Raw genomic sequence first — 11136 nt, forward strand, 5'->3', positions numbered from 1 at the left:
TCAAAAAAAAAAAAAAAAAAAAGCCAGGCATGGTGGTACATGCCTGTAGTCCCAGCCACTCAGGAGGCTGAGGCAGGAGGGCTGTTTGACCCATAGAGATCAAGGCTACAGTGAGCCATGATCGCACCACTGCCCTCCAGGCGGGGCAACGGAGTGAGGCCCTGTCTCAAAGTAAGTAGATGAGGAGGAGAGACAAGTGGGCAGTTCAGAGTGATGGTCATGGGCATAGTAAGGACTGGTGCCGACAGGCTGGCCTGTGATGTCAAGCAAGTTCTGTAACTGTTCCTAGCCTCCATTTGTGTGTCAATTTCCATGTCAGTAGGAAGACTCCGTAGGCTGCCAAGAAGAATAAGTGGGAAGATCCTCCCAGAGAGACGGGACCTGCGGGAAGGCCAGTTCTCCTGAGTTCTCATTTGGCCCCTACCCTCCAGGCTATGGTTCTGAGGTGAGAGGCAGAGCCTGACCTCCGTTTGCCTTGTTTTGTCCTTGCAGCAGCCCACCCATGTGCCCGTGACAATGGTGGCTGCTCCCACATCTGTATTGCCAAGGGTGATGGGACACCACGGTGCTCATGCCCGGTCCACCTCGTGCTCCTGCAGAACCTGCTGACCTGTGGAGGTAGGTGTGACCTGGGTGCTCTGTTGGGGTGATGGACAGGTACCTGATTCTCTGCCTGCCAGGTTGCTGCCTGGCATCCTTTTAAAATCACAGTCCCTGTGGCATCCAGTTTCCAAAGCTGCTTGTCTCTTCCTTTGTCCTCTTTTCTTTTCTAGTATGTGCATTCAGTGCTATGAATTTTCCTCTAAGTACTGCATTTCCTGCATCTCACAAATTTTGTTATATTTTCATTTTCAGGTAGTTTGAATATTTTTACACTTCTGAGATGACATGTCTGGCTCATGTGTTATTTAGCAGTACTGCTTAGTTTCTTTTTTTTTGAGACGGAGTCTCGCTCTATCGCCCAGGCTGTAGTACAGTGGCTGGATCTCAGCTCACTGCAAGCTCTGCCTCCCGAGTTTATGCCATTCTCCTGCCTCAGCCTCCCGAGTAGCTGGGACTATAGGCTCCCGCCACCTCACCCGGCTAGTTTTTTTGTATTTTTGAGTAGAGACGGGGTTTCACTGTGTTAGCCAGGATGGTCTCGATCTCCTGACCTCGTGATCCGCCCGTCTCGGCCTCCCAAAGTGCTGGGATTACAGGCTTGAGCCACCACGCCCGGCCAGAAGTGTTGCTTAGTTTCTAAAGAGTTGGGGCTTTTCCGGCTGTCTCTCTGCAACCAATTGCTAATTTAATTCCACTGTAGTCTGAGAGCTTATTTTGTATGATTTCTATTTTAAATGTGTTGGGTGTGGTGTTTTTGTTGTTTTTTTTGTGTGTGTTTGTTCTGTTTTTGGTACAGTGTCTCACTCTGTCACCCAGACTGGAGTGCAATGGCACGATCTTGGCTCACTGCAACCACTGCCTCCCAGGTTCAAGTGATCCTCTTGCCTCAGCCTCCTAAGTAGCTGGGATTACAGGTGCACGCCACCACACCCAGCTAATTTTTGTATTTTTAGTAGAGACGGGGTTTCACCATGTTGGTCAGACTGGTCTCAGACTCCTGACCTCGTGTTCCACCAACCTCGGCCTCCCGAAGTGCTGGGATTACAGGCCTGAGCCACCGCACCTGGCCATTAGGTGTGTTTTATCACCCAGCATCATGTGGTTTATCTTGGTGAATGTTCTGTGTACTCTTGAAAAGAATGTGGATTCTGCTGTTGTTGGGTGGAGTGTTCTAGAAGCATCAGTTAGATCCAGTTGATGGATAGTGCTCATCAGGTCATCTATATCTTCCTTCCTGACCGCCTGCTCGTGCTGTCAGTTATTGACAGGGGTGTGGAGTCTCCAACTCTAATGGTGGATTTGTTTATTTATCCTAGTAGTTCTATCTTTTTCTCTCCTTCTACCCTTGATCCTCTTTTCCCGCTAGGGCTTCCTGGTGCTACTGGTGGGAGAGTGGGGTAGTGAAGAACATGGGCTTTAGGGCCAAAGAGGCCAGGGTTCAAATCCTGGCTCTGCCACTTCCCAGTTTTGAGTGACCCTGGCTGGTGCCTGACCCACTCTGAGCCTCCACTTCCTCCTCTGAAATTGAGAGCACTTAGCCTGGCAGGCTGTCATGGGCATGAAGTAACAGGGCACTCCACCTGGGCTCTGACACGTGATGTACAGGAATGCCAGCTGCTATGCCGTGGGCGTGGCATTAGTAATAAAGTGACCATCTGAATCCTCACCACAGTGAAGCCTGTCCAGGGCTTTCTGTCCTATACCCCGTGCCTCCAGGTGGCCTTGGATCCTGTTGGTTCTGTGCTCTGCTCGGCTCCCCTTCTCCCGTGGGAGCTCCTGGGGGCTCAGCTTCATCCTACACACAGCAGACAGCAGCACACGCTGGCTCTGCACCTTGTATTTTTCTTTTTTTTGAAATGGAGTCTCACTTTTGTCACGCGGGCTGCAATGGTGTGATCTTGGCTCACTGCAACCTCTACCTCCTGGGTTCAAGCGATTTTCCTGCCTTACCCTCCCAAGTAGCTGGGATGACTGGCTCCCGCCACCACACGTGACCAATTTTTGTATTTTCAGTAGAGATGGGGTTTCACCATGTTGGCCAGGATGGTCTTGAACTCCTGACCTCAGGTGATCTGCCCACCTCAGCCTCCCAAAGTGCTGGGATTACAGGCGTGAGCCACCACGCCCAGAGTGCTGGTTCTGTTTAGCAGCTTGTCTTGTTCCTGGAGAGACTGGCCCCGGCCCAGGAGCTCAGGGAGTAGGACCGCGGGGTGCTGCCTCACACCTCGAGTTTGGCCACAAGCAGAGGGGACAGTTTTGTGGCTGTCCGCCTCCTGAGCTTCCTGGCAGCTTTTCTCCAAGTTACAGCCCAAAAGTTCGGGTGGATTTGCAACCCGAGGGTGTCTGTGCACCTCCCACTGATGCCCAAATTGCCCTGGGCAAGAGACGGGGCCTTCAGAACGCTGCACCAACTGCAGCCTTGGGCCTCCCCATGCCAGAGGCCATGCCCTTCCGTCCCCATGCCAGAGGCCATGCCCTTCCGTCCACCGCCCCTTGGCCCGGGCCCTGGCCCTCCCGGTTTGGGGACTCAGGACCCCTTCCTCACGGCTCAAGAGACATATATTTATCACACAGGTGCTTGTCATTCTCTGGTGGCCTCTTTGGGGAGATCACAGAAGGACAGGGGCTCACGGAGGTCTCAGACATGGACCCTTTGATAGTGGCAGGAGCCAGGCCAGGCAAGGGGCAGCCAGAGTTGCTTCAGCAGTGCCACCATCATCCCCATTCAGCCCTTCCCTGAGCCGGGCGCACCCCTGGCTCTGGCCGCAGTGTCCCAGCTGGAGCTCACAGGAGCTTGTGGTGCCCAGCGGCTGCTTCTGATTCAGAGTCGAGGTCGGAGGCTTTGGGAGGCTGAGAGGCTCTTGATTTCACAGCTGCTGAGGGAGGCTTGGGCTCCATGTCGGGTCTGCCCTGTACTGCCCTCACCCTCCAGCCACTGGCCCCCCGTGTCCCCCATGGCCAGGCACAGCTTGCAGACATCTGTCATTGGCTCCTCTCAGCCACCGTGGGCTGACTCTGGCGTGTCCTCCCATGGCTGAGCCCAGCGGGGCCAGCCGCTTCCTTTTATTTCCCGAGAGCTCTCATCTTTGATCAGGCCCCCTCCCTTATGCCAAAGTCCCTGTCACTCAGGTGAGCCCAGCAGTCATGGGGAAGGCCTGGGGGTTCCAAACATCCAAAGGCTTGCGTGCAGCGTGACAACTTGAAACCCATGCTTTTTTCCTTGATCAGATTTCAGCTTGACAGGGGCTTTGCTTACCTTTCAATGAGGCCTGGGCCAATTTCCCAGCATCCCCTCCTGAGGCCGGCCTCTGTTTTCTGTGATTTTCTGCACAAAGCGGGAGGGAGGAGTCCTAGGAAATGAGGGGCCGCCTCGAAGCCAAGGGCTCCTCTGGCTTCTCTGTGCCAGTGCCCCCGCATTTGTGTGTCCCCAGCCCCTGGGACTCTGCTGTTCCCTGAGTGCTGCTGCATGCCCAGCCCACACTGAGGACGTGGAGCCCCGAGGGGCAGGATGGCCTCCATGGTCACCTGTAGGAAGTGGCCTCCACCCTCCGATGACCCTCTCCCTCCTCCCCTTCACCACCCTCCACCCTCCGATGACCCTCTCCCTCGTCCCCTTCACCGCCCTCCCTGGAGATGTCCTTGGCCCTCCTGCCTGTGCCTTCTCCCATCTTCTGCAGGCGCCTGGGACGTGCTGACTGGTCCTCTGCCAGCTCCCGCCTGGCTGTGGGCACACCGGCCACCACAGAGGCCTGACCCTGCTTCTGTGGCAGTCCCACACCCGTGGCAGGTGTGGCTGCTGACCACCTGCTTTCTGCCACTCTGGTCCCAAGGAGGGCACAGTGGGCACTCAGGCGTGGCTGAGCAGATGTGTGTTGCGGGAAGGAGGAAGGACTGCTCCAGTCCGGGCCGAATTTCCCACCTGGAGTGTTTCTGCTGTATTTGGTGTAGCGCCTGCTTCTTAAAGCTCTGATTCCTAGTCAGCTCCCTTTCCCTTCTGCACTGCAAAACAGACGGATGCGTGTCTTCTTGCAGGGAATGTGTATTCTCCCCGCCTCTATTCTGGGTTGGGGCTGGAGGTGGGGCGGCGCCCAGGAGCCGCAGCGATGGAGGATGTGCGCGTGGGATGCGGAGTCCTTGCTGAGTCCCTATAGACTTCTGCTTTGAAGCCCAGTTACGCTATTGCCTTGGTTTTGCTGGGCGGGGCTGCGTGTGATGCTCTCCTCTGTCCCTCCCCCAGAGCCGCCCACCTGCTCCCCAGACCAGTTTGCATGTGCCACGGGGGAGATCGACTGTATCCCCGGGGCCTGGCGCTGTGACGGCTTTCCCGAGTGCGACGACCAGAGCGACGAGGAGGGCTGCCCTGTGTGCTCCGCCGCCCAGTTCCCCTGTGCGCGGGGCCAGTGTGTGGACCTGCGCCTGCGCTGCGATGGCGAGGCCGACTGTCAGGACCGCTCAGACGAGGCGGACTGTGACGGTGAGGCCCTCCCCGTCAAGGCTCTGCCAAGACCCTGGCCCTGCCTTCCGGGATACGGAGCTTGGGGCTGCCTCCGGCCTCACAGGAGTAGGGGCTCTGAAAAACTTTTGCTTGCAGGGAGATCGCCAAGTCTGTCTCTTAGGCCCAACAAGGAAAACTCTGCAGTCCCACCCGTCCTGTCCCACCAGGTAGTGTGGCTTGAAGACAGACTGTGAGGGTCTGTCTCATCTTCCTGCATTAGGTCAGGAGTTTCACAGGAACCTGAGACACATTCAAGGGTGGGCGGCAGAGGTCCATGGCTCACACCCTGGTCAATCCCTCCCAAAAGACAGCGATTTCTCCGCTGAGCAGTCTGTGGGGTAGTGCTGAAGCCTGCGTGGTTTCTATCAACCTGAGAATCAGGAGTTATCAAGAGATTTGCTCAGGCATCCCGGGCCCTCTCTGACTAGCAGGATCTTCCTTTAGATCTTGATAGTGAAACAAATCAAATCTCTTCTGTGTCCCCTCTGAGTTTTCCTTCCTTTTTTTTTTTTTTTTTTTTTTTAGACAGAGACTTGCTCTGTCACCCAGACTGGAGTGTCCTGGTGTAATCTCGGCTCACTGCAACCTCTGCCTCCGGGGTTCAAGCGATTCTCCTGCCTCAGCCTCCCGAGTAGCTGGGACTACAGGCACCTGCCACCGTGCCCAGCTAATTTTTGTATTTTTAGTAGAGACGGGGTTTCACCATGTTGGCCAGTCTGGTCTCGAACTCCTGACCTCAGATGATCCACCTGCCTCGGCCTCCCAAAGTGCTGGGATGACAGGCGTGAGCCACCATGCCTGGCCTGAGTTTTCCTTTTGTGAATGACCTGCTTGGTTGGTTGCCTGCCACGTGTTGTCAGCACCACGGACGAGCCCAGGACTGCTGAGGAGCTCTGATGCCCTCCGTCTCCCAGAGCCGCCGGCTCTGTTAGGTAATTCACATGCGGGCTGGCCACTGTCTACGTCCTCATTCACAAAGAGCAGACATTTGTAGAAGATGAGGGCCTGGGAGTAGCCTCTCTGCATGTTTTTCTGTAAAGGCACAGTGGTTAAGTCCTTCCAGCTCATTGACCATTTGATAATTTGATGGAGGCTGTGGACTAGGGGCTGGTAAACTAAGGGCCCAGGGGCCAAATCCAGCCTGCCACCTATTTTTATAAATGAAGTTTTCTTGGCGCATAGCCATGCCCATTCATTCATTTACACAATGTCTGTGGCTGCTTGCATGCCAAAAGCAGGAGAACTGAGTGGTTATACTGGACACCTACAAGCCTTCAAAGTCCCAGACCTCACGTCTGGCCCTTGACAGAGCTTCCCCAGCCCTGCTGTGCACCCTGGCCCAGCTTGCAGGAACCATGGTTAGAATTGTCCCTGTGTGTGTCCATTTGCATTGCTCTGAAGGAGACCTGAGGCCGGGTAGATTTGAGGGGAAGAGGCCTGTCTGGCTCACGGTTCGGCAGGTGGTACCAGTGTGACACCCGCATCTGCCCAGCTTCTAGTGAGGGCTGAGGAAGCTTTGACTCATGGTGGAGGGCGAAGCGGGAGCGGGTGCATCACACGGTGAGAGAGGGAGCAACAGAGAGAGAGAGAGAGAAGCCTCTCCCTGTTGCCCTCACCTTGAGAGGAGATGCCAGGCTCCTTTAAATAACCGGCTCCTATGTGAACTCACAGTGAGAGCCCACTCGCTACTGCGGAGAGGGCACCAAGCCATTCATCAGGCATCTGCTCCCACAACCCACACACTGCCCACCAGGCCCTACCTCCAACCTTGGGGTCACATTTTATTTTATTTATTTTATTTTATCTTATTTTACTTTATTTTATTTTATTTATTGTTTGAGACAGAATCTCATCTTGTTGCCCAGGCTGGAGTGCAGTGGCGCGACCTCGGCTCACTGCAACCTCCACCTCCTGGGTTCAAGCGATTCTTCTGCCTCAGCCTCCCGAGTAGCTGGGGTTACAGATGCCCACCACCATGCCCGGCTAATTTTTGTATTTTCAATGGAGATGGGGTTTCACCGTGTTGGCCAGGCTGGTCTCAAACTCCTGACCTTGTGACCCACCTGCCTCGGCCACTCAAAGTGCTGGGATGACAGGTGTGAGTCACTGCGCCCAGTGAGTGTCACATTTCAGTTGAGATTTGGAGGAGCAGACATTGGAACCGTCTCAACCCCCTCGTTCCACTCTAGCTTCTCCTCCTGTGTGCCCCGCAGTGCTGGTGACAGGCTGTCATGCCGGCTCTGGCTCCTGGGGTGGGGTTGCCTGGTGCAGACCTCCCCGCAGTAGGCACCTGACAAATACCCCCTGGGGGACGGGCAGGAGGTGCGTTGAGTCTCAGCCCTGGCAGTCCCCCCACTACGTGGCATAGGCCTTGCCACAGGGTCATCGAGGGAGGGTGGAGACTGCACTAGACCACTCCCCGCTGGTCCTAGAAAGGATCCCATCTGTCTGCTCTCTGTTCAGAGACCAGACCTTGGTGGCTGGGCCCCGCATGGTGGGCCGGGGGGCACCCTCCAGCCTCTCTGAGTATGTGGCCTCTCCTTGCAGCCATCTGCCTGCCCAACCAGTTTCGGTGTGCCAGCGGCCAGTGTGTCCTCATCAGGCAGCAGTGCGACTCCTTCCCTGACTGCGTCGACGGCTCCGACGAGCTCATGTGTGGTGAGCCAGCTTCTGGCATAGGGAGGGGGTGTCCGGGCTGGGTTCCCCGAGGAGCGTGGGGTCCAGGGGAGAAGACGTGCCTTTCCAGCGAGGCCGGGGGCTGTGTGGGAGACTTAGGCAGCTGGGAGGCAGGGAAGCCTTTCCCAGGGCAGCAGCCAGGAGGACAGACCGAGCTATGGGCTCGGTGGCTACAGAGTCCGCATCGGCGGGTCGGGCTGACCGTGCCCAGGTGCCTGCAGCACGCACCCACCCACGGGACCTTGCTCAGCAGTGTCTGTCAGTCAGTAGGATTACCCCTGAGGGCTGCAGTGATCCTGTTCCCTGGCAGCTTACTGCCTGGCTGAGGAGGAGCGATGTTCATATATGCACGCGTGTCATGTGCACACCCGTGTACATAACAACGTCCCAAACGCTCCTCAAATAGCATGACCCGTACAGTCACGGATATAGAGCCTGGGGATAGGAGGCCAAGGCAGTCAGGGAAGGCTTCCTGGAGGCAGTGGCTCCTGAAAGGTTGTCTGATTCAGGCAGGAAGGGAGCTGAGTTCAGATAGGAAGTAGGAATGAGTCACTGTGTCTGGGATGGCCACACTGCTGCAGAGGGGCCTGGGCTGAGAGCTCTTCTCTTCCGGCTGCCGTGGGGAGAGAAGTCTGTGGGGGGAGGAAGGGGCTTCCTCAAGGGACTCCCTGTGTCCTTTGGCACCTTCATGCCAGGTCAGGCTTGGGGCCTGAAGGCAGTGGTGGGGGCCACCAAGGGTCGCCTCCTCTGCTGGGCAAGTTCCCAGTCTGACAGGCCTGTGCCTGGGCCTCCAGCATGGCCGTGGGCCACAGCTGTGAGGGCGCTATTGATGCGCAGCCAGGCCTCGCCGCCAGAGCCCGGACGCTTCCTCCCATTCCTCTGACAGCACCGACGCCCTCGGGATCGCTGGGCCAGCCCTGTGGGAGAGTGAATGTGGCTTTCGCCAAAGTTGGGTGTGGAGCCTGGAAACCTCCCCATGGGCAGCCTTGATAGTGGAGTGGGCCCAAGGAGCCCACCCAGCCGACCCTGCCCTGCCCCTTCCGTGGCCTGGTGGGTGACACCAGGGGCTACCTGGCTTTGCTCTTTCACCAACATCACCCGGGCTGGCCAGGGTGCGCTCACTTCCGCCACCACTGAGGGCCCTGGGCGAAGGACTGAATACCAGGCTGCCTTGGCAGGGATGTGTTGAGGGCTGTGGGGAGTCAGACAGGGGCCGGGGTCGGAGGAGCAGGAGGAGGGCACGCTGTGTAGGCGTTGCCCTAAGGTTGGCCAGGCTCCCCAGGCCTAGCCTCCCAGCTACCCCACTTTCTCCCCACCCTCCACCAGTGGCAAAGCCAGCCCCTTCAGGGTGCACAGTGTCTGTCCTCAAGGAGGGCCATTCCCTTGGGGTTAATGTTGGCCACCTCTTTCTGTCTGGCAGAAATCACCAAGCCGCCCTCAGACGACAGCCCGGCCCACAGCAGTGCCATCGGGCCCGTCATTGGCATCATCCTCTCCCTCTTCGTCATGGGTGGTGTCTATTTTGTGTGCCAGCGCGTGGTGTGCCAGCGCTACGCGGGGGCCAACGGGCCCTTCCCACATGAGTATGTCAGCGGGACCCCACACGTGCCCCTCAATTTCATAGCCCCAGGCGGTTCCCAGCATGGCCCCTTCACAGGTAAGGAGCCTGAGATACGGAACAACCTGGAGGAGGCAGGAGAGTAGTCTGGGCAGCTTTGGGGAGTGGAGCAGGGCTGTGTTACCCTGGGCCCTCTGGTGCACGTGGCAGACATTGCTAATCGATCACAGCATTCAGGCTTTCCCGCTGAGCCTGTGCTTGGCATCAGAATCCTTCAAGACAGAGGCCTGCATGGCGGTAGCAACCTGCCCTTTGGCACTGTAGGTATGGAGGAAGCTCCTTGGACTTGACCTTCATATTCCATAGGACATATGCTATGTTGTCCACAAATCCTCATGTCCCCTAGAAATGAATGTGGGGGCAGCTGGGCTCTCTCTGGAGCTGAAGGAGTCGCTCTGTACCATACAGCAGCTTTGTCTTGAGTGCAGTCAGGACTTGTGGCTGAGCAGTTACAATTCCTGCGTGGCCCAGGAGCGCAGGCTGTGTTTGTGGATGGCGGGGCAGCCTCACTGCAGAGCCGCACCACGCTGGTTTGTACAGTACAATGCGGGGCGACCATGGTACGTCTAAGGTAGAGGCCCTGTGAGGTCTGCAGGTGCCCCCACAGCTCCAGGCCACCTTGAGGATTGCCTCTGCCCGCCCAGCCCTGAGTTCCCTCTCCCCTGTCCTGTCCCACTGTCACCCCAAGCCAGCCTCACTGGGAGCCTGTTGGATGGCGGGGTATAGATGGAACCTGATTCTCTCTGGGGAGCGGGGGTTATCGGGCTTCTCAAGAGCTCCTGGAAGTCCGCAGTGGTGGTACCGTCACAGTCGCAGCAGCCCCCAGAGACCAGGGCCCTGTCTGTTCCTGGTGGGCTCTACGCTGCCCCTCCTGGGTTCCCAGTCCCAGCCGCAGGCCCCTTGGGGGAGGTGCCATGTGTCTCCTGTTTCACAGATGAGCCCCGGAGAGCTCACCCTAGTAGTGGCCAGAAAGGCCTTCGGCTGCGGCTCAGGGAGTGGGGCACATCTGCAACAGGACACACCGTCCTAGTCTGGGTCTCGTGGGTAGCGGGAGCCGAGGAGAGCGCCCTGTGTCTGTGGAGTGGCTTGGCAGAGCCTCAAAGCCACCTGAACCCCTGTCCCTTCCCTGCCAGGCATCGCGTGTGGAAAGTCCATGATGAGCTCCGTGAGCCTGATGGGGGGCCGGGGCGGGGTGCCCCTCTACGACCGCAACCACGTCACAGGGGCGTCGTCCAGCAGCTCGTCCAGCACGAAGGCCACGCTGTACCCGCCGGTGAGGGGTGGGGCCGGGGTGGGGCGGGCCGGGGCTGGGGGCCCCTCCCACCGTCAGGGCTGGCCAGGGGAGCTTCTCAGGTTCCTGGGGGCTGTCCCACCGCCTCTGAGGCGTGCTTGCTTTCTTCCCTCTCCAAACCCTTCTGCTTTCTTCTTTAATGACATTGTTGACTGTGGATAATCTGAAAACCACATAAAAATAGAAAGAGCCGAAATCTCACCCAAATCCACCTCCTAGAGTGGCTGTTGGGCCACGTCAGCGGCCGTCTCTTCGGCACGGCCCAGCCCGTCGAGGGCCACCTGCACCAGGCCTGTCTGCCATCTGTGAGCTTCCCCACGCGACCCCTCCACAAACACCACAAACACCCCGTTCTCCCACCCAGGGCTGGCTGCTTCCTGGAAAACAGCTGGATGGTTTTGTGCGTGACAGACAAACAGGGTGATTTTCATGGCCTCCCCAGAGTTTTTGGCA

The 11136-nt window shown here is 57.6% G+C and overlaps 1 protein-coding gene across 1 annotated transcript in view; it reads left to right on the plus strand.

The window, feature by feature from the left end:
- LRP5 (LDL receptor related protein 5) overlaps positions 1-11136 on the plus strand; it is a 20875-nt gene that overhangs the window by 439 nt on the left and 9300 nt on the right. Inside the window, exons 2-6 of the mRNA XM_031936703.1 lie at positions 493-618; positions 4841-5077; positions 7646-7756; positions 9195-9431; positions 10526-10665. Of these exons, the coding sequence (XP_031792563.1) occupies positions 493-618; positions 4841-5077; positions 7646-7756; positions 9195-9431; positions 10526-10665 (851 nt within the window). The remainder of the gene's footprint in view (positions 1-492; positions 619-4840; positions 5078-7645; positions 7757-9194; positions 9432-10525; positions 10666-11136) is intronic.

This window comes from Piliocolobus tephrosceles, chromosome 13 (assembly GCF_002776525.5).
Source record: "Piliocolobus tephrosceles isolate RC106 chromosome 13, ASM277652v3, whole genome shotgun sequence".
Classification (NCBI taxonomy): domain Eukaryota; kingdom Metazoa; phylum Chordata; class Mammalia; order Primates; family Cercopithecidae; genus Piliocolobus; species Piliocolobus tephrosceles.